At 36.3% G+C, this 24,585-nt stretch overlaps 1 protein-coding gene across 1 annotated transcript in view; it reads right to left on the reverse strand.

Moving 5' to 3' along the window:
* Window positions 1-24,585, reverse strand: part of LOC117916514 (probable sodium/metabolite cotransporter BASS4, chloroplastic) — a 59,600-nt gene that overhangs the window by 27,344 nt on the left and 7,671 nt on the right. Inside the window, exons 5-8 of the mRNA XM_034832590.1 lie at window positions 16,132-16,210; window positions 15,939-15,997; window positions 15,782-15,850; window positions 8,873-8,986 (exon numbers count right to left, since the gene is read on the reverse strand). Of these exons, the coding sequence (XP_034688481.1) occupies window positions 8,873-8,986; window positions 15,782-15,850; window positions 15,939-15,997; window positions 16,132-16,210 (321 nt within the window). The remainder of the gene's footprint in view (window positions 1-8,872; window positions 8,987-15,781; window positions 15,851-15,938; window positions 15,998-16,131; window positions 16,211-24,585) is intronic.

The raw sequence follows: 24,585 nt of genomic DNA on the forward strand, positions 1-24,585 counted from the left end.
CCATGGGGTTAGAGAGCTCTAATCACCAATCCATAATTTGAAAGTACAATACATAGTTTTACTTTAGCGAAAGCTATCCCTAAGTCTTATTCCCCAACACCTACACTGCACTTCACGTTCTCGATGCAACGCCACATGTACTCTTAATGGATCTTACCTCAGGCTTGAGGGGATGCGGATCACCTTCTCAACCCAAAGAATGTGAAGACAAACGTCTTGAGAGTTTGGAGCTCGAAAAAGCTAATTAGGTTCTTCCAATATTCACATCTAAAGCTCAAAACCAATTCAGGCAATATATTTATAGGATAGAAAATACCTAGTGGACTCAAATTAAATTTTCAAAAATAAATTCAATTACAAGTGTAAAACAAATCTAATTATAATTGTAAAATTAATCTAGCTACAATTGTAAAATTAATCCAATGGCACAAATTTGGAACTCTACCACAAGCACTTGAACACCCTTAAAAGTTTTTTAAATCATTTTTAAAAACATTTTTGCTCAATTTAAAAAACTTTTAGTCCACCACTAGCCATATATAAATTCTATTAGTCTTTCTCGGTGGCTCAAAAAATGCTATGGGAAGCACTAGCCACCCCCTCAATATCCGCTTATTTTGATAACATTTTTCCATTCAACCTAATTTTTGCCAAATTATTTCTTCTCCTACAAGTGTTAACCCTCTTATGGAAGAACTTTGTATTTTCATCTCCTTTTAGCAATAATTCCCTTGATTTTTGCCTCTAGGAAACTTCTTCTATAGCTACCCACTTATTAAACTTAGACGTTGCCTCCTCCGAGCTTTGATCTCATCCACTAAAAGAGCACATTCCCATCCTAGAAGGCAATTTGATTTAGAGCTGCAATTTTATAGAAGCGACATTCCCAAATACCCTATTTGTTCCAAATCCTTTGATCTCTTTTCAACTCCTTTAGTTTAATTGCTAAGATGTGGCAAGGTGACCCCTTGACATTGTAGCCTAGTGACTAATTACTGACTTGATCTTTGAACCCTTCCACTTTTAACCACATATTTCAAACCTAAATGGTGTTTTGCCCCTTTTTTTTTTTTTTTTTTTTGATCAGAAACGAGGAAAAATATATTAAAAGAAGAAAAGAAACGAGAAAAATATATTACTGACTTGTGTTGCCCCTTCTTATCGCTCCACCATCTAATAAGTATATTGATTGGATACCGACCTTAATGGAATGTTTCGATTGAATCCACTAAAAAGATTTTTTTCACTCCCTAAAAAAAAGGAAAAACAAAAACAAAAGAAAAATGATCCAGTCTTGAAGTAACCTGATTATTCAGACCCCCATTTCAAGTAAATAGGCCACCAAGGGAGGTTCCTCAATTGAAGTTCATCTAAGATCTCCAAAAAGTGCCTAATTCCTTATGAGAGCATCCTTTCCACAAGAAATGTAATGACTTTGAAATCTCCTCTTATATACCAAGATTCATTCGAAAGGCCTCTTATAGCACCCAACTCTGCCCAAAAATCCTCTCTCTTCTCACATTAGATAGGCACATACACCCTTGTGAACATTGAGGCAAAATTCTCACAACTTCTAAAAGGACGAGATTGAGAACTCCCTTTTTTCCATATTAATTCATTCCAACACACTATTATCCCCAAAGACCAAAATTCCCTCTGCCAAGCCCCTAGGCCTCCACAATTCTCCACTTCAAAAACCTACCCACATCTAGACTCCTCACCACTTGCACCATCTGCTGAACCTTTGTTTCTTGTAAACATACAAGGTTAACCATTTGAGATTTGATAAGGGATTTTATTATTTTCCACTTTTTCGCCTAATTGATCCCTCTAAAATTCCAAGATAAAGTTCATAACTCAAATGCCATATTATGATACCAACTTTTCTAAAAGCTTAAATTATTATAATATGAGCCCACAACATATATCAGCTAATAGTCTTTAATAAACCGCATATCGGCTAGTACTCTAAATAAACTATTTTCACTTCCAAATTCATATTTCACACCCTCAAAAATCTTGTTATCGTGCTCTTTCAAAACATTTCAGAACAGTCATAATGGAATCAATCTACATGTCTTATGCTGAGTACCCACAAAAACTGTGCCAGCCCAGCAGTATCTATTTAACCTAACGTGGGAGAGCCCATGATACATCCACTAGAGAAAATATCAAAACCCATAGCTCAGAAACACACTCACAATGGATGACAACATTATTTACAGAATCAAAATCATGTTTACAAAGATAACACATGTCAGCCAACTTTCATCCTCTTCTATTGATATGATCCATGGTGAGGATTTTCTTCCATGCTGCCTCCTAAGCAAAAAAAAACCAACATTCAAAGTTGCCTTAGAATTCCTAAGCAACTTAGATGGGAAGGTGACTGCATCTCCAAAATTCAAAGACCCATAATAGGATATGACTGAAAAATAAACTTTTTCTAATGTTATTCCATATCAGCCTCTCTGTTAACCCAATGGAGACAGACTGGTACTAAGCACATACAAAAAAGAGACCACTACAGCCAGTTCCCAATCCAGAAAATTCCTTTTGAACCTTGGATTCCAACAGTCCCATCCCAGCAATCTGACAAGTGAGCATCTTTATGAACAGAATTGTTGAATAACCTAGGAAACCCATCTTGTAATGGACCTCCTCCACGCTAAGAGTCATGCCAAAACTTGACCCATTGACCATTTCCTGATGAAAAATGCATTCTCCAAAAGAAATCATCCCTGCCCTTCAGAAGGCTCAAGCAAAAAGCATCTCTACCTTCTATAAACCACCAGCACCCCATCCCCCCATCCCCCCACCCCCTTTCCCCCATTTCACCAAATTTCCGTAGAATTACCTTTCTCAAAAAGCTATTGCACTCCTTGGTGACCCTAATCTCCAAAGCCATTTCACCAAATCTCCAAAGCCATTTACCAAGTCACGGTTTTTTTTAGGGACCCTAATGTCACATGATGCTTCAAATGACCCTCCCCATGGGCTTATATAGGAGGAGGGAAGCTTCTGGAGACTCCTGGAGCCATATACACTAAGCCATTGGTGGGAAGAGTGTGGAAGGTTCTAGAAATGCCTAGAGATGTCCACACATCTCTACACTATGGTGGAAGGCATGAGAGGAGTCCAAGGCTTTCTAGAAGATTCTAAAGATCTCTTGTATATTCTTGTACATAGGGTTGTACATAGAATAGGGTAGAATGTTCTAGAATATTCTTGATTTGTAAGGAACCCTCCAAGGTTCCAGATAATTCCATTGGTACCTATAAATAGGTGAGGGCCTCATTTGGCTAAGGCACCACCCAAATCACTTCCTAACCACCACCCAAATCACTTCCTAACCAAGCAAGTGAGCATCCAAGCACTTGTAAAGGCTTTTCTTGAGTTAATGAAAGCATTCTTTCAAGAGTTGCCTACCAAGCTTCTTAAGCTTTTGAGTCGCGAGTGTCTTAGCCGAGCGAGCTAGGCATTGGGGAGCAAGGCTGACTTAGCAAGATCAAGCGTCTTGGCTTGTCTAAGTGCCGCACGAGCTTAGTGAACAACTAAGTCCGTGACAAGTGGTATCAGAGCGCGGTTAAGAGGTGGGCATATTAAAGGAAGCATGTCGGGCTCTAACGTGGAGGAGACTAGCGAGCAAACCCGTGGGAGGGAGACCGAGCCTACTGCACGGGGCAGGGGCAAGAAGGATAAATCTCGTGATGCCGTTGCCAACATGGAGGCAAGGCTAGCCAAAGTGGAGCTAGCCATGGCGGACACTCGGGAGGGGTTGGACTTGATCGAGCAAGGCATGGAGAAGGGCTTAGAGGATCTAAGGGAGCAGATCCAAGACCTTCGTGAGGGGGTGCAAGTCTCACAAGTTCAGCCAGTGTCACACGAGGAGTTCATGTCCTTCCAAGGAAAGGTCTTGAGCATGCTTGCTAGCATGAAGTCAAGGATAGAGGCCTTGGCCACTCGAATGGAGTCCCGAGACCAGGAGGTTAGGCAGGAGTTGGCCATCTACAAGGCTGCTGTGTCGGCACGGGTCATGGCCACAAAGGAGGCATTTAAGGTGGAGGTGCCGAAGCCACATGGGTTTAGTGGCAAACGGGATGCCAAAGAGTTGGATAACTTCTTATGGCATATGGAGCGATACTTCGAGGCTATCGCATTGACGGATGAGACGGCTAAGGTAAGAACTGCAACCCTCTACCTTACTGATACAGCTACTCTATGGTGGCGTCGAAGGTTTGCCGATATGGAGAAAGGCATTTGCACCATAGAGACGTGGGAGGACTTCAAGAGGGAGATCAAGAGACAGTTCTACCCCAAGGATGTGGCTTACCTGGCTAGGAAAAACATGAGGCGTCTCAAGCACACAGGCTCGATACGTGACTATGTCAAGGAATTCTCTTCGCTCATGCTTGAAATTCCTAACATGACTGAGGAGGAGTTGCTATTCAAATTCATGGATAACCTGCAAGGGTGGGCCGAGCAGGAATTAAGACGCCGAGGTGTTCGAGACTTAGCCACTGCTATGGCAGTAGCAGAGTCTTTAACGGATTATAAGAGGGGAAACTCCTCCAATAATGAGTCTTTGGAGGATAGCCACGCCATGGGTGGGGGAGACGAGGTTCCAATGGACCACAATGCTCCTAAAAATGGATCAGGCAAGACGTCTAATGTCCGAGAAGGAAGGGGTAAGGCGGAAAGGAAAGAATTCACGCCTAAAATCAAATGCTTCCTATGTGACGATCCACATTGGGCACGAGATTGTCCAAAGAGGAAGGCGCTTAGTGCCATGATCGAGGAGAGGGAGCAGGAGGACGAAGCACATATGGGCTCAATGCAGCTACTAGGTGCCCTCCAATTCAACCCGAAGCCTAGTACACCTAAGACCTCCTTACTAGCAGGGGTGCAAGTAAAGGAGGATAAAGGGGAGTGAGCTGAGGTAGCCCGCACACACATGGAAGAGGTCACCAAGGGAAAGGTGAACTCAATGGGTAAGAGGAAGCAGCACTCTAAGCATCGAAAGCGCACGGGTCTGCATCCATCTGGAGCCTCACGGGAGAAGGAGGTGAAGAATATCCTGGCTGAACGGGTCACCAGGAGACAAGGGGTCCCTCCTGTGATAGAGTACCTAGTCCGATGGAAAGGACTACCTAAGAGGCAAGTAAGCTGGGAACATGCGGATGCCTTGAGAAAGTTCTGGAAACACATCGAGAAGTTTCAGAAAGAGGCAACGACGAGGACGTCGACGGCATAGGTGGGGGAGAGTGTCACAGGATGCTTCAAATGACCCTCCCCATGGGCTTATATAGGAGGAGGGAAGCTTCTGGAGACTCCTGGAGCCATCTACACTAAGCCATTGGTGGGAAGAGTGTGGAAGGTTCTAGAAATGCCTAGAGATGTCCACACATCTCTACACTATGGTGGAAGGCATGAGAGGAGTCCAAGGCTTTCTAGAAGATTCTAAAGATCTCTTGTATATTCTTGTACATAGGGTTGTACATAGAATAGGGTAGAATGTTCTAGAATATTCTTGATTTGTAAGGAACCCTCCAAGGTTCCAGATAATTCCATTGGTACCTATAAATAGGTGAGGGCCTCATTTGGCCAAGGCACCACCCAAATCACTTCCTAACCACCACCCAAATCACTTCCTAACCAAGCAAGTGAGTATCCAAGCACTTGTAAAGGCTTTCTTGAGTTAGTGAAAGCTTCCATTCTTTCAAGAGTTGCCTACCAAACTTCTTAAGCTTTTGAGTCGCGAGTGTCTTAGCCGAGCGAGCTAGGCATTGGGGAGCAAGGCTGACTTAGCAAGATCAAGCGTCTTGGCTTGTCTAAGTGCCGCACGAGCTTAGTGAACAACTAAGTCCGTGACACTAATCTCTTAATGTTCCAACCTCAACAAGTCTATCAAAACAAACAGTAGGCCACCTAACTAAATGAATTGTCTTTTGACACTTTGAACTTGAATCAAATCACTCCTCCTTACTGATGCATTTTATAGGTCTTTGTGGGAGTTGATCAAACCATTTTAAATGACTTTCCTCTATACTGTTTCTAGTTGGTTCTCCCTCTACCTTCTTATGAATGCACCCATTTTCTTATCCTACCATTCCTTCTCTTGCTACTGACAGATTATAACATCCTCTCCTACTTGAAAATAATTTATCAATGAAAGCTGAGATGTTTTCGTTTTGTACCTATTTGAGATCAATTTTGACCATGCTGAGACATTTATGGTCTACATGTGTATATGATCAAACAATATTAAGAGGCTTCCCCTTATAATTTTCTCAGTCTTCATGGCACATGATCTAACCATTTATAGCTCCTCTTATGGATGCAGGGATCATCCTTCTTGTATTTGAAAATAATTAATCCAAGATAATGAAAACGGTTGCATCTTTGTATCTATTCGCAATCAGTTTTGACCATTCTGATGCATTTATAGGTTTTCCTGGTACATGATCAAACCATTTCAAATATCTCCTGTAATATTTTTGCCACCTCTACCTTCCTATGATGTACCCATTCCTTATCCTATCATTCCCTCTCTTGCCGCTTGTTGATTATTACATCCTTTCATTTTGGCTAGACTCATTTTTATAAATATTTTGATTTATTGACTGCCTAATCTTCTGGACCATGAAAATGTCACAGCTGCCTTATAGCAATTCCCATTTTATTTTTATGGGGATTCTACTAAATCTTGGATGTCACAGCATCCTTATAGAAATTGAAATGGTTGCCTTGAATCTATTTGTGGTTGATTTTGACCATACTCTCCTTTGCCACATAACTTAAAACCATGAAGAGAAATAGAATTTTTCAGAATATAATTTTAGTAAAGCTCAGAGTAGAACTGAGATTATAGTAAAAATGGAGTATTCAAAGTTAGAACTTCATTAGGGTGGAACTATCAGGCAGAAAATATTGGGACACCTTTATCTTATTAATGGATAATTACAAGCCAGATTCCATGTAATTCTGTTTTAATTCAATGTGTTAAAATAGCATCATCCATCTCAAACAGATTATATTGGCACATGCAAAAATTGGTGTTCAGTATCCAATTCTACAATAAATTGACCCACAGTTGTACATGAGATAGCAATTATTGACTGGAATAACTTTTGGATCCAATCACAACATCAGTTCCATACACGTTACCAACTTAGCAAGTGTGCCTTGTGTTCCTCCTTATGGGACAAGAATAAAGAACATCATATGAGTATAATTTGCAAAATCTAAAACCAAGTATTTGAGATGAGTGACAGCAAGAATTTGGATTATTTAAAAGTTAAGATCCATACATCCTAGTAGGGAGCCTTGAAGTGTTATTCATGCATAGTTATTTGTGGGACAAATAAATAAGGCTAGGTGTATTAACAGAAAAAATTACATAAAAGTTGTATAATAAAAGGGTACATGAAAGAAGATATGAGAAAGAATAAAAGAAGATGGGCAGCAAGGGGGCTAAAAGACAGAATCAGATCATGGAACTTTAGCAAACTCTTTGCCCTGGAGCTAACAAACTGAAAACATAGGGCATAGTCATCCTGAAACCACTACTAAAGAAGCTTAATAGCTATAGAAAATTCTGCTATTTCATTCCTATCTCCCAACACACATCCCCACCCCAACAACCACCACCACCAAGAAAAAGGCAAAACATAATTATTTCCTGTAACTTCATGCCCTTCTTAAATATGAGAACAATTTTTGTTCTTCCGATAAACCAAAACCTCTCTAACTTATTTCAGAAAGGCTACTACAGTTTCCGACTTAGAAAGGCATAAATTCACACCCTTCTTAAAAATTAGAAAACTTTTTGTTCTTCTAATGACCCAATACTTCTTTAACATATTCCACAAAGCCTAGAACAGTTTCCAACTTATAATGGCATGACCTTTGAAGAAAAAGGTGAGCGACAGTCTCCTTGCCTGTTTTAGACATAATGGCACTAATTAGGGGTCTCTCCATCTTCCAGGAATAAGATGACCTGAGTATCTTATCCAAAGTCACATCCTAAATATATACCTCCTTGGTTGGAAAGGATGAACTCCAAATAACATGAACTAGGAAGTCCACTTGCCCATTGTCCTTCAAACTAAATATAGGGGCTTCACCAAGGAATAATGATCACTGAAAAGTACCCACAACTTCCTATTTCTGATATCTGACACAAATGCAGTCTCACAAATAGACAAAATGAGCTTGGCCGTCCCTTTTTTCGTGCAAGGGTCGGATGTGTGCTGATATAGTTTAAATTTTGTTGTGAGAGATAGAGGGAGTTAGTTGAGAGTATAAAGGCTTATGGATTGAATATGTAACGACCTGCTCACTCTTGTGCAAAATGAATCCCCATGGTTTCAAAACGCTGCAACACAATTAAGAGGATTCCATCACATATATAGTATCAAGAACTTCTTTTCCTAACCGATGTAAGACATCCCAATCAACCCCTTATGCAAGCACAACATCTTAGTTGTGTCCTATGAGATTATAGGGCTAGATAGACAGACAAACACCTCTTAGAGAGCTAAATAGATAAAGTCTCACACTAGGCTTGGGGATTGACTCTAATACCATTTGTAACAACCCACTCTCTCCCATTTTAGATTTTGTTTGCTCCAAGCCCAATAGGCCCTCACAACTTTAAAATGCGTTTATATAGTTAAGAGGAATCCACTATATATATAGCTACTGATATGGGATATCACATAATAGAATGTTGTTCCACAACAAATTCTATCAACAACCTAGTCTTATTTTAGTCATATTGAATATTTTAATTATGGTTGCTTTAGGCCTTTGAGATAGCATCAAAAGGCTTCTTGTGATACAATAGTATAGATAAAGGTAAGAAATGAACCTTCCCCAAAACCAAAGGGACTAGAAGTGTGAAAATAAGACTCCAAAGCAGCTTCTCAGTAGGGATGGATGCGCCAAAATCATTAGCTAAGAACCGTGATATCCAAAAAGGCACCTATAATGTAAAAGAAACATCAGCACATGATTCTAGGAAAAAGAGGGTAATATAACTTAAAAGCTATATGAGTAGGTTAACACATTCCAAAAGTTAATTAGCAATTACTATGTAATTCTAAAGGATAACATAGATGCACTTAACTTTGAAAGAAATCAAGAAAGAGACTTTGTTAAGAAAAAAATACATAGTATTGATGCTCTTTCTTTACCCTAAAAGAAAATATTAGATGCATTTTTAGAAAAAGAAAATTGCTAAATCCCAAAAATCAACTTCTTTAATTGAGATGTATGAGATAAGTTGACAAATAAGTTAGAAGTTTGAAAAAACTTCAAATATGATAAGAACTTAGCCAGGTTATAAATAAAAATATTATAGTAAGCTTCCATAACATGATTTGAAAAAAATTTCCTTCAAACTAATAAGAAACTCCCTTAGGCATTTCAAATAAAATGCAAAAATAAAAATAAAAAATAAATATAAAAACAAAATATAAGAAAGAAAATTTCTATCAATTTGGAAATGCCAGTAGAAACAAGAAGGTTTGATAGTATACAACAATCTTCTTTTGAATACTTATGATTGAGAAAATGTTTTCCTCCTTATGAGAAATAGGGGAGAAAAATGTCAAAATCGATGACTAGCTAAACGCAATAGCAATAATAGCAAATCCAAATGAAACAATCAACCAAACCAAACTATTGAATGCCAAGATTTACATGAAATACGTTTGCTAGGCAGGTACTCCCCCCTCCCACTCTTGTGTTTGCAAATTCAATGTTGTAAAATTAGCTCAATAAAGGCTAGATATTTGTTTATAAATGATGATATATTTTTCAAAATTTTCATATTCTCGACTTTCTCTTTCTCATACACACACACACATGAGCATCTACAAATTCAATGTTATAAAATTAGCTTAATAAAGGTTAGATACATGTTTATAAATAATGATATATTTTTCAAAATTTTCCTATTCTTAACTCTCTTTCCCCCTTTCTCATGTACACACATGAGCATGCCTATAAATCAATGTTAATTAGCTCAATAAAGCCTAGATATATCTTTATAAATGATAATATCTTTTTCAAAATATTCCTATTCTCAACTCTAGCTCTAACTCTCCCTTTCTCTCATGTACACTCACACATCTGCCTGCGAATGCAATGTTATAAAATTAGCTCAATAAAGGCCAAATATATCTTTATAAATGATAGTTTATTTTTCAAAATTTACATGTTCTCAACTGTTGCTCTTTCACAAACACACACTCTCTCTCTTATGCACACACATGTCTAGGAAATCAATGATGTAAAATTATCTCAAGAAAGCCTAGATATATGTTTATGACAATATAATTTTCAAAATTTTTGTATTCTCTCTCTCTCACCCTCTCTTTTACACACATGTGGGCATGAAATTGATGCAGTTAGCATATATTATATAATAATGAGATAGTGTATATTATGCAATTGTGAGTTAGCGTATATCATACAGTTGTGATTTGTGTAGTTGTATATTCTTCTATATAAATACCCTTGAGATATAAGGAAAAAGTATTCAGCAATTTATCAAGTTGACATCAAAATAGGAGAAGAGAATTTTCGTTACTACCTAGTCGATGTTTCTTCCATTTTTTTTCCACCCTTTTCATTACCATATCATGTCTAGAAAAATAGATGTGGGTGTTTTTGGTAGCAAAAAGTCATCTATGGTGAGCATTCATGAGACTACCTCTCCAACAATTTCTATTAAGTTGAATGGTGCTAATTATCATGGTTGGTCTCAAATTTTGGAGATGCATATTGCTGGCAAATATAAGTAAGGTAACAACTTAGGAAGGAAGGTTACAGTTGCAGAGGATGACTCAAACTATGATTAATGGGAGGTTGAAGACGTTCTAGTCAAGTCTTAGCTCATCAATTCCATGATTGACAAGTTGATGTCACACTTTGTGCAATGTGAAATGACTAAGGAGGTTTGGGATGTAGTTAAGAGGAGCTATCTTGTTGTCTTTGACTCTTCTTCGGTATATGAACTAATGAAGAAATCCTTTCAATCACGCTAAGGTGGTCGCCCCCTTGCAAAATACTACAATGAGTTAAACTCAATATTTATGGGGCTTGATCATCAAAGTCCTAATGATATGATGTGTAACTGATATTGAGAAACAAAGGAAGTGTATTGTTGAGGATCAAGTTTATATATTTCTTACAGGTCTTGATAATAATTTGGACCAAGTGAGCAATCTTGTTTTGGCCACCTCTCTTTTACAAGTTTAGAGGAAGCCCACTCACTAGTCTGTTGTGAAGTGCAAAGGCAAATCACCATGGGAACAGAAGATCACTCTGAAGCTTCTACAACGGTTGTCCATAAGAATAACACACAACCAACATCTTTTACTCCTACCGACTCTTCTTCTCACTTTTGCACTCGCTGAAATAACACCAAACATACAGCAGATGATTGTTGGAAGAAGCATGGTTATCTAGAGTGATACAAGCATAAGCAAGTTGAAAAGAAGAACAAGAAATCAGCTTAGGTTGAAGCTTCTACAATGGTTGTCCATAAGAATAACACACAACCAAAATCTTTTACTCCTACCGACTCTTCTTCTCACTTTTGCACTCGCTGAAATAACACCAAACATACAGCAGATGATTGTTGGAAGAAGCATGGTTATCTAGAGTGATACAAGCATAAGCAAGTTGAAAAGAAGAACAAGAAATCAGCTTAGGTTGCCTTTATCAATGCTACTCCACCAACTTGTGCTTATCAGGTTTTTCGATTATCTTCTCAAGAAGGTAATTCTGGTTGGACCTTTATTTCTATTGCCCCTAACACTTAGATTATTGATTCAAGGGCCACCTATCATATGACTAGTAATTCTTCCTTACTTGATTCTCTAATGTCCTCACCTATTAAATTTGTTTAGGTTGCTAATAGGACTCCTATGTTGATTTCAAGAGCCGAGAATGTCTCACTTTCCCTCACCCTCTCCATATCCTCCATTTTACTTGCACCTAGTCTCTTTAATAGTTTTCTTTCCATTAGACCAAACATCTTAATTGTTCAGTAACATTCCATTCTACTCACTATGTATTTCAAGGCAATCTTACAAAGATGACGATTGACATTCATAAGGAGAAGGGAGATCTTTACTACTTATAGGACAAGGGAGTTACAACCTAAATCTAATCGTGTTTTTCAAGTAGCAAGAGAGATGTTTGATAGAGAAAAAATTCTTTTATGGTATTGTTGATTCATCCATCTCTTTCTTATTTGAAATGTTTATTTCCTAAGTTGTTTTGAAATATTTCAGCTTCTAGTTTAAGGTGTGAACAATGCATTTATGCTAAAAACCATCGTGTACCTTTCAAAATAAGTTTCAATAAAACTCCGATTTCTTTTACTCATGTTTTTACAAATGTTTGGGGTCCTTTTCTCTACTACTCCTGCTTCGGGTCATAGTTACTTTGTCTTTTATTGATGACTATACTAGGATGAGCAAGGAATATTTGCTTATGTCTAAGAATGATGTTCTACATGTTATTCCTCAATTTTCCAAAATGATTGCCACACAATTTAATACTCAGGCTAAGGTCTTTCACTCTAACAATGTTCGTGAGTTTGTGAATCAATCCTTTATTAAAAAAAATGGAATCCTCCACCAGACAATGTGTACATACACGCCATAATAGAACGACATAGCAAAGTGTACAAACTGCCACATTCTAGAGGCGGCCTAGGCTTTATGCTTTACTATGCATGTTCTAAAATGTTTCTAAGTTGAGGCTGTCACGACTATTGCCTTTCTCATCAACCAAGTGTCTACTCGTGCCATTGATTATCAAACTTCTTTGCAAATGTTATCACAGTTTCACCCTATTCCTTCTACTTTGAATCTTTGTCCTAAAGTTTTTTGTTGTGTATGTTATGCTCATATACACTCTCATCAAAGGGATAAGCTTGATCCCTATGCTCTTAGATGTGTCTTTCTTTGTTACTCTGATTCCCAAAAGCGCTATAAATGTTTTCATCCTCCTACAAGAAAATACTATGTCACCATAGATGCTCAATTCTATGAACTAGAGTCTTATTTTTTTGGGAATGTATCTTTGATTCCTCTTCAAGGAGAGATTAGTAGTAAGGAAGAGAAAATGTTATGGATAGAAGAGAAGAGGTTATGGATTTTAGGTCAGGGGGAGGATTTAATTGATTCAGGTAAGGGAGAGTCCTTAGATGCTCAACCCTTTGGCGGCTAAGTTTGAATATGAGGAACGAAGGGGTGAAAGACTAGCCAAATTCCAAGATGGTTATACAAGGAAGAACAAAGATGCTAATGTCATATGCCCTCCCTCCAGGCTTTAATACTCCTCTTAATGATACTACCATGCCATCGAATGACTCTTCCACTGAGACTAATCCTAAGGTACATGTTCCTTCACTTTTAACTTCCAAAATTGCTACCTTGAATCCACAAGTTGGTGATCAAGGTAAGAGATATTTATAGAAGAAGAGAGATAGAAGGAATAAAAAGGTATATAATTCTTTTTTTCTATCTTTAGCCTGTACAAAGCCCTATGATAACCCTAATACCCAAATAATACTAAACTATAAATGCATACATACTACACACCACTATGATAACCCTAATACCCAAATTATAATAATGTCCATAATAATAATCTTTAACATATATGATTTAAACATTTTATTGATAGACCAGTTAAGAATGTCTATAAAATAATACACATATTCAATTTCACATTTTAATTTTAGATCTTCTAGCTTAAGACTAACATTGCATAACTAAGACACCTTGAACGTTTTGGCACACTAGAGGTGTGCCTAAACCATCAAATCATGAATCCAAACATCCGCTCTTTATCAAGTTTTAATAAAATGAAAAATCATTATGTTTAATTATAACTTTTTTAAAAAAAAAATAGAGAATAAAAAGAGATTTGTCCCCTTTAAAAAATTTATAATCTTAAGATAAATTTTTTAAAATAAAAATATTTGTAATAAAATGTTGTTGGCAAAAAGCTAATACTAACTTCAAGTAATGATAATGCTCAATAATCCAAGTTCGTATGATATATATTAGAATTTGAACAAAAGTAATTTCATAAATTTTAATTAAAATTAACAAAAAACAAAACAAAAATCTTTTATAAAATCTATTTAATATTCATACTTATCATTAATTTTTTTTCTTTTCATCCTTTCAGTGAATTAAATTTAGCTTTTTCAGATGTTCATTTGTTTATATGAAATTTTTTGTTTTCTATAGCTTTTTCCTAATAAATTGAATTTTTTGTAATTTTTTATTCTATAAATCATTTTTTTTAATGGTTGGTTCTGATCAATTTTGAGATATTAAACATTTTGGATTATGATACTTAATTAAATCATGATGAATTTATAATTACTAAAATATAGATAATTCTTGGACAAAAAGTTTCATCATCACTCTTGACTAATTTATATTAGTGATTTAAAAAAAAATCTAATGAAATTATTGAATTGTTTAAAAATATTTAAGATTTTTTTTGTTACAAAATTTACTAAAATTATTGAAGATTTTATATTGCTTTTTTTCTAATACTTTTAAAAATTCTTTTCTTTTTAAATATTTTTATAAAATTGTAAACTTTTTTTTAATTAATGTTTTCAATGTTTTAGTTGAATAATTTGATACAATGAATATTTTTCTTACTTGACTAGCAGCACCAAATGACATGGTCCTTCATCACATTCAATAAGACTATTAAATTTGATTTTATCACCAATCGTATGCTTTAAGCATCTACCATCTAGGTAACAAAAATAAGAACACAAATAAATATCATTCTCAAATTTTAGAGTGATTTGTGTAACTAGGCATTTCAAATATTCTTTCTTTACCCATATTTTTTGAAATTGTTTGAAGATCTCTTTGTTTTTCAATGCATCGGTTGTACACAGATAATTAGTTCTTTGCAGGAGTTGTTTGTTTAATGCCTCTTTCTTGGCATTCTTAGACCTATATTGATATTACTTATGACCCAGTTTTCGATAAATTTAGGTGTTGATTTATTAACTTCTTTAAAAAATACAATTTTTGTTCTAGAAGAGCTTCCATTTTGACCACTATAGTGCAAACAAAAATGAGTAGCCAAAACAAGTAGCTTGTTGGGGATCTTTAAATGATCGACTAGGGTTCAGCTCAAGCATAAGTTGCCCAAGGTTATGAAATTGTTAGCCTTTATTGGCTTTATAGCTTCTACAATAAATGCTAGTTTGTAGTAGTCATATATTAGATATGAATACTCCTTTCCACAAACTATTTTACAACACCCTAAGCTGCCAATCCATGTTATTATATCAATAATTAATATACATCGATTATATATACCTCCTCCTGTCTACAAACTTGTCAGATTATCTAGTATTAAAGACACTAGGCAAGAAAGGATGTATTAGCCAACAATTAGGAATGAATGCCAAACCCACCAGTCTGCTTTAGCCCATAAACATGGTTCCATTTTTTTTTTCAACTTAAGAACAAAGAGACAAAGCTTCAGCAAAAAGTTAAAAGTCAATAACGATGAACATATTTCCGGAAGCCATCAAACAATAGTATAATGGAGTTCAGAGCACACACTCAGTCACTGCAGGATAGAGAAATTTTCCATCTATGCTTCTTTGCACTTGTGGCTTTTTTAATTATAAACATGAAAGCAGAAAAACAATTTCTCAAGCAACTCAAAACAATGCAACAGCATACCAGGAAGGAAAGCTTGAACTTACAATTAGAATGCCCAAGAGATTAGACATTACTGTCATAGCAAGAGCCAGAGCAGCATTTCCGCACACAAGCTGCAATTATGAAAAGTGTTTCATCATCAAAAGTATAGACTAAGCTACACTAAATAGGTACTGGACAAGGGAAAAAAAAATAGCATACTTGTGTTAGTGCCACTCCACTTGACAGAGTTGTTGGCATGCAGCTAAAAATAGCCAACCCTGTCCCAAAAGTCTATAGAATCCGTGAAGTTGCCCAAAAAATTGTTATTCATAGTAAAAACTGATTCAAAAAAAATTATCATCCTTAATTGGGCTTCAAGACAGATTGATATTTTTATTTTTAGACAGCATACCTGTTACAAATTCTTGAGGTGCAAGCTGAATTTGTAAAATTATCTTAGAGAAGAATGGACTAAGCAACAGAATAGAAACCTGGAATGATAATCAAATAAAATGTTTAGAAGCATACTTGTTAGCTGGAATATCAACATACTTCTTCAAATGTATCAACATACTCAAGAGAGGAGTGAAGGAATGCATAGGCCATAAAGTCCCAAGGACATAAACAGACTGAAAAAATCTCAACTTTTAGCAGTGTTGACATACATTACAAGAATGCATATTCATATGAAACATTCAAAAGATAATTCCATCATTAGAATGTATCTCTGGAGGAATCAGCGTGCTTTGCTAGTTACAACTACCTAGTAGAATAAGCGGAAAAGTAAAAGAAAAAAGATGGGATGGCTATAAAAATCAAGCAGACTCAAGCTTTCATGGAGAATCTCAGAGACACTTCTTCCTTGAGATTGGGGAATCAACTGGTGAAGGAGATTCAGCTAATTGAGTAGATGAGTATCTTGAAGATATACCGACCTAACAAAGAAATTATAGATTAGAATCCTTCTTTAGAGTAGATAAGTCAATATTTTAAAGGGCATTTCTAGCCTCCTTAGAGTAGACAATATAACTTTCTGGAGGCTCTCAGTTCAATCTTCTTAAAGAGTGTGGATTGGAAGGATTCCTCATCCTTTGATTTGTTATATCTTTTCTCTAATAAAATCTTGGGTATTGTCAAAAAGCATATATTTAGTAAATGGCCCTCTGACAAAGATTTTCAAATTTAGAAGGAAGAGCACAGAAGTAATGGATGAAAAATTAAAAACAGGCTCTTGACTTCAACCCCTTCACAAACCAAACAATAAAAAGGAGAGAAAAACCTCATCTGAAAACATGAAAGTAACAAAATTAAGGTCCCTTAATTTTCCAATTTATAGATAGCACATCAAGTCTTCTTCAAAATCGTATCCCAAAAAGAGCAACTTAAAAAATATAGACAGTTTGTGTAGCTATATTTGATGAGCTATTACTTATACTAATGAAATATAACATAAAGTTATTATAATGGTATTGAGTGTACATATATTGCAAACACTCAGCTGAAATCCTGGCTAGAAAACATACCTGAAAGTTAACAAAATGCCCAGATTTGTGTTCCAATAAGAGTGCTAGCAGTATACTACCTAAATATGTCATCTAGGTAACAGAATGACATCTGAAGCCACTCAACTAAAAGTTTTTAGCTTTATTCTGTAAAGACCATCAATATCCTCTTTATTTATTCGTTAATCAGAAAAAGGAGTCTCATAGCTGAAAAAGACTCCCAAGATGGCTTGCAATAGTCTTAGAGGATAAAGATGGGTGGTCGAATAGGACTGTCTAAAAATTTTAATCAATGAAACCTTTGATGTGATTTTCAGATTATTCTACCATAAAAAATGAAAACTAATAAAAATATAACTAACACACAAACTAAAATAAAAAATAAAAAATAAAACTTTATTTGGAAAGTAAAGCAATTACAAAACGCAAAATTTTACAGTGGTTTGACCTTCCACCTGCATCTGCTCTTGGTACGCTCACAATTACTAATCCACTATATTGAAGAGTTTCCTTTGTTAACCCAAAACCATTACAATCTACTGCTATTCGCAAGAACACACCAATTAAGGTGAAGTCTTAAACAACTTAGCAACCCTAATCACCTAACATCCTATCAGCTAACAACCATAGAACAATATTGTGGAGAAAACTGATTTTCAATGATAATGAATAATTGAGATTACATGGGGATATATACAAAGTTGGGAGTATATTCTAGGAAACTATATATTCTGTCTAGGCATAATTTCAAGGTATGACAACCTATATATTTACAAGATTACTACCATTTAGGATAGAATACATACAAGGAAAGATACAAAATCATATAGAGAATGAGATCTCCTAAGATTAGGGAGATTTCCTATGGCAGAATTTCAACATTCCCCCCTCAATCAGATGCAAATATATTTTTAATGTCAAGCTTGTCCAAGAATTGATGAAATATTGAGATTGATAAACCCTTAGCAAGAACCAATTTCTTAGTTGAAGCAACATAAGGATTACATATTTGCCCACTATTCATTTTTTATTTGATGAACTGTTGGTCAATTTCTACATGTTTAGTTCTGTCATGACGCACCAGATTATGTGTTATGATTAAAGTAGCTTTGTTGTCACAATAGACCATCCTGGGTACTTGAGTCTTTGACTTTAAGATCTGTAAGCACTATTTTAATCCAAAGTAACTCATCAATCCCTTACGCCATTGCCTTGAATTCAACCTCTACACTAGACCTAGCCACCACAATTGCTTCTTACTCCTCCATGTGACAAGATTACCTTCAAGTAAAGTGCAATACCCTATAGATCTCTTATCAATTAAGGATCCTGCCTAATCCACATTTATGTAAGCCTCTAACCGGAGATTTCCATTATTTTGGTACAAAAATCCTTTGCCCAAAGAAGAATTAAGATACTTGAGAATTCTATACACAACTTCCAAGTAAGATTTTAGTGGAGAATGCATGAATTGACTTACAACACTAACCACTGATGTAATATCAGGTCTAGTGTGTCAAAGATCAATGAACTTCCCCACCATCCTCTGATAGCTTCCTCTATCAATAGGAGGTTCCTCCTTTACGTCCATAAGCTTATGGTTGGCCTCATTGATGTTTCTACTAGCTTGCATCCCAATAATCTCATTTCTTTTAGTAAATCCAACATATATTTTTGTTAGGATATAAAAATACCCTATTTTGATCTTACTACCTCAATTCCTAGGAAGTATCTAAGACTTCCTAGATCTTTAATTCCAAATAAGACAACAATATTCCAATCTCAATTAAATCATTTCCAGTAACCACATATAATCTATATACACAATTAAGGCAAATACCTTTCCATGAGTAGAATGTTTTGAAAAATAACATGTGGTCACCTTGTCTTTGTTTATAACCTCTTCTTACCATTTTTTATTTTTATTTTTATGGATAAAGAGGAATATATTAATAAGAGAAACACCAAAAGAGCCTCCTAAAGTACACAAGAAGTATACATAAGATACCTAAAAGCACCACAAAAAATAGAGGGGAACAAAAGAAAACTATACCCCTTCAATCAGGGTCTGACCAATCCATAAAATCAACAATAGAAGGACTTGAAACTAAATGCACCTTAGCCCACCCCTAAAGATTACAAGGAAAAGAAAGCTTAAGCCTTTGAATTGAACGCCCCTCATTTTCAAACGTCTTGTTGTCTCTTTCCTTTCAACTTGTCCAGAAAAGGTATAGGAGAGCAACTTGTCACACCTTTGTTCTCTTTTTACCCACAAAAGAACCCTATCATCCTAACAATATCTCTCTAACTGAGGAAAGAAGCACCCACGACACCCCAAACAAAGAAAATAATGAGTGTCATAAATCCCTTGCCTTATCACAGTGCATGAGGATGTGATCAACGGATTCTTCCTCCGAGAGACAAAGGAAGCATCTATTAGCTAAAGGTCACTCTCTTCTTTGAATATGATCCAAGTTTAAGACCTTATTCCAAGTAGCCTCCCAAGCAAAGCATCCCACTCTCGATGGCACCCATGAATTGCAAATTACACCTGCTAGAAAAGCATATTGTCTTTTCAGCTTCAAAACCTTAAAGAGGCATGTGATAGAAAATTTTCTATCCTTTAAATTTGTTCAAGTCACCTTATCATCCACATTCCTACACACACTCCTCCCTTGCAGTCCCTGAAAAAAAACACTCCACAAAAACCACCTCCCAATTGTTGAGCCACCTAGAAAAGTGGGGGGCCCCAAACACCCCCATCAGCTAAAGGGTTCTAAACATCCTCCACCCAAGCCTCCTTGGACAAAGCTATAGCATATCAGGAGGGAAAAGAAGTGCACAATTTTTCATCATCACACCACTTATCCTTTCAAAATCTCACTCTTCTCCAATTACCCACAGAAAAGGTCATGCTGCTACTCAAAATATCCAAATCTTTCCTGATGGATTTCCACAACCCTACCCCATACCTTTCTCTTACTTCATGGGAGCGCCACCCTCTTTTTTCCTCATACTTACTACTAATGACTTGCTTCCAAAAAGCTCCCCTCTCTTTTGTAAAATGCTAACTCCATTTGCATAGGAGGGCCTTATTGAGCAATGACATATTCCTAACCCCTGGACCACCCTTTCTTTATTCTAAGCAAACGATAGACCATCTTACCATTTGAGGTTTCCACTCAAGGGCCCTTCTTCCAAAAAAAATAAAAAATCTCTTTAGATTTGCTCCACTTCAACCTAATTGTCTTTGGAATATAAAATAAGGACATAAAATAAATAGGTATGCTAGAGAGAGTGCTACGGATTAAGGTAAGCCTCCCCCCTTTAGAAATATATTGTCTTTTCCATAATGTTAATCTTTTCTAAAACCTCTCCTCCACACCATCCCAAACTACCACAAACTTAAACTGAGCACCCAAGGGAAAACCTAAATAAGAAGGCGGGAGTGCACCAATCTTCCAACCAAACTCTTGAGCCAACTCTTCTAAATTCTCCACCCTCCCCATTGGAATCATTTTACTTTTTTCCAAATTTATTCTCATCCCCAACATAACCTCAAACTACATAAGTAACCAACTCAAGTGAGTCAACTAATCTAGAGAAGACAGAAAACTAAAGTGTCATTAGCAAATAGCAAATGAGAGACTTCCAACCCCTCTCTTCCTTTGCCTCTTACCCACTAACCTGATAAAAAGCCTTTTGCCTTAGCCTTCTTCAGCAAACAATTGAGTGTCTTCATGTCAATCACAAAAAAGATAAGGGGAGAAGGGTCCCCCTGCCTTCTTTGAGAGCTATGAAAGAAACCAGAAGGAGTTTTGTTGACAAGAATTAAGACTGCTATAGATATCCACCATTGGATCCAATTGATCCACTTAACTCTAAAACCCATCTTTTCTAGCATCATAATTAAGAAGTTCCAATTAACATGATCATACACCTTGTTAACATCAAGCTTACAAAGAGACCATAATCATTGTCTTTTAGCAATGACTTGATAGCCTTATTAGCAATCAGTGAAGCATCCATGATTTGCCTTTCCTCCATGAAAGCATTTTGGGAAAGGGACACCACCTTATTTACCACCTTCTTTAGCCAATTAGCTAGTACTTCAGCTAACAACTTGTATCGGCTACCCACCAAGCTTATAGGCTTAAAGTATCAAAGGTCTTCAACTCTTTTTTTTTTTAGAAATTAACACTAGAAAAGAGGCATTAAGACTCTTAAGAAATCTACCTTGCTTTTGAAAATCCCTAAAGAAGCCCATCACTTCTTCATTTAAAAAATCCTAACTGAATTGTCAAAACACCAAAGAAAATCCATCAAAAATAGCACAAAACACCTCTTTCTCGGAGAACAGGACCTTTAACATCATTGCATCATCACCTCCTAAAGCCTTAACAGACAACCCATGACAGTTGGGTCTCCACTATTTTGTTTCAAAAAAAAAAAAAAAAAAAAAAAAAAAAATCCTGAACCACCCCATCTTTGATCTCTTTCTCCTCTGATACCCAAGTCCCATTGATCTTAATCTTCACTAAGGAGTTTCTTCTCTTGTAGGTAGTGGTCATTTTGTGAAAAAACTCATATTTCTATATCCCTCTTTCAACCATAACTCCCTTGATTTTTCCCTCCAAGAGGTTTCTTCTGTCAACTCCCACTTCTTACACTCCTTAGCCTACTTTTTGGCATTTTGAACCCTCTAAAGATAAAACTAGTCCCTTCCATGGAATCCAAAAAAGCTACTTGATTCAAGACAAATCACTGGCCTTTTCTTACCATAGACTTTGAAAACTTTCCAAACCAAGCCCTTAGGAATTGTTTAAGCCCATATAGAGATTTCTTCAACCCACACACTTTGTTACCCTATTTTATATGAGAAAAACTTGGTGGAACCTTCATATATACCTCCTTTTCCAAGTCTCCATGGAGGAATGCATTATTCACGTCAAATTGTTGCAACTGTCAATTTAGATTTGTTGCTAGAGACAATAAAATCTGGATGGTATTCATCTTAGCTATAGTGGCAAACTTGATAATCAACACCATAGTTTGTGTGTACCCTTTTGCCATGAGCCTTGCCTTGTACCTTTCCACTAAGCCATCAACTTTATACTTAATGGTATAAATCCATTTGCACCCCATAGTCTTGCAACCTTTTGGCAAATCCACTGTCTCCCAAGTCTTGTTTTCTTCAATGCTCTCATTTCTTCTTTCATAGCCTCTTTCCATGGTTCCAAGCTTATAGCTTCCTCAACGGTTGTAGGAATTCCATGGCTGAATAATTGTGTTATAAAGGCCCTGCATTGAGGTGAGAGATTTTGTAGGGACACAAATTGAGAAATAGGGTAAATTATGCATGATCTAGTTCCTTTTTTAAGAGCAACAAGTAAATTGAGATCATTATTTAGGGTAGAATTTTGATTACCTTTTTCATTACATGTTTCAGAGTCAATAATTGGGCTTGCAAAGGAACTCCAAACTACTTTCTCCTAGAATACATTTTGACTATAGGAGGTGCTCCATTTTCAGCTACTATAGGATTTTCAAAACTAATATTGGAATTTTGAATAAATTCATCAGAAGAGGAAAAAACTATTTGAGAAAGGGGACCTCTGGAATTGTTTAAGTTCAAGATCCCACAACCTATCTTCCATATCATCTTTCTCCCTCTTAAGGAAGGTGTTTCTATAAAAGGGTTGGTTTTCCACAAAAGTTATGTCCCTTGGAACTTATTTTTTGTGTGGTTGGATGGTAACATTTGTAACCCTTTTGTGTTGATGAGTAGCCTATAAAAATGCAACAAATTGCTTGAGGGTCAAGTTTCCCTCTTGAATGGCTATGAACATGGACATAGGATGGGTACCTAAATATCTTTGGAGGCAATTTACCAAATCCCTAAAAATTAGGAAACAAAGAGTAAAGTTTTTCTATGGGGGATTTGAAATCAAGGACCTTAGTAGGCATCCTATTTATCAAGTAGGTGGTTGTCAAAATGGATTCTCCCCAATATGTTTTTGGAACATTCATTTCAAAAACTAGAGTACGGGCAACTTCTAATAAGTGTCTATTTTTCCTTTTCAGTAACCCCATTTTGAAGATAATCAATCAAAGTTTGGCTAAAATGCCCCCTCCCATTATCCGTCATAAGAGTATGGATTTTAACTCTAAATTGGTTTCAAATAAGATTATGCAAAGATGAAAAAATAGATGATACTTCAAATTTGGATTTCATAAGACATATCCAAGTAGAACAAGTACAATCATCTATAAATGTAACAAACCATCGTTAGTTGGAAATATTGGTGACACGGGATGAACCCCAAACATGAGAATGTATCAAACTAAATGAAGGAAAATTATTTGGAGTATTTATTTGAAAAGGTATGCAATGATATTTCACAAGTTCACAACTTTCACAACGCAAATTCTTGACATCAATATTTGTAAATAAGTAGGAAAAGAGTCTTTTTAGAACTGAAAAAGAGGAATGACCTAAACGTCTATGCCAAAGCCATATCTAATTTATTTTAGTAGTAAAAATCAAGCCTTGAGGGTCCAGATTATTAAGCTCCAAATCTGCATCCTAGTAGTGCAACCCATCCTTTAGTTTAGAAAGCCCAATCACCTTTCCCATCACATGGTCCTGAAAAATGCAACCAGAAGAGGTAAAAATCGTAAGACATTGCAAATCTTGGGTGAGTTTGCCTATCAGTAACAAATTATAGGTTAAATTAGGAACATGTAAAACAAATTTTAAAACTAATGATGGAGATATTTGGACTGTTCCTTTACCAACAATGGGGGAAAAACCATCTACAACCTTAATTTTTTGTTGTTCAGAACAAGTGGTATATGTAGAAAATAAATTAGAAAAACTGGTCATATGATTGAAGGCACCTGAATCAATGATCCAGGCCTAGAACAATTCATTTCAAAGGCATTTAAGGCAAAGATATTACCTGTTTAGGCCACGGAACAAGAACCTGTTGCTGTGTTTTGATTCTCAAACCTCATCAGGAGCTTTTTCAGCCTATCAATGTCATCTTTGTTGAGTAAGGCCTCTTGGGATTCCTCAACAACAGCTGTTTGATGAGCCTGCCCAGTTTTGGCTCCAATTTTGTTTCCAGTTCCCTATTGAGCAGATCTGGTTCCGGGTTGTAGTCTTCCATGGAGTTTCCAACACATTTCCCTTGCATGTTGCAGTAATCACACCAAAGCTTGTCCTCATCTCCATGTTTCCTCAAACCAGGGGTGGTCTTGGAAACTACCAGTGCAGAATTCTGGGAGGTTGAAATCAAATTTTCTAGTTTCCTGAGCATGACTCCCTTTCAACCTTCTTGTCCTCAGACATAAGAAAAGGC

This window comes from Vitis riparia, chromosome 6 (genome assembly GCF_004353265.1).
Source record: "Vitis riparia cultivar Riparia Gloire de Montpellier isolate 1030 chromosome 6, EGFV_Vit.rip_1.0, whole genome shotgun sequence".
NCBI lineage: Eukaryota > Viridiplantae > Streptophyta > Magnoliopsida > Vitales > Vitaceae > Vitis > Vitis riparia.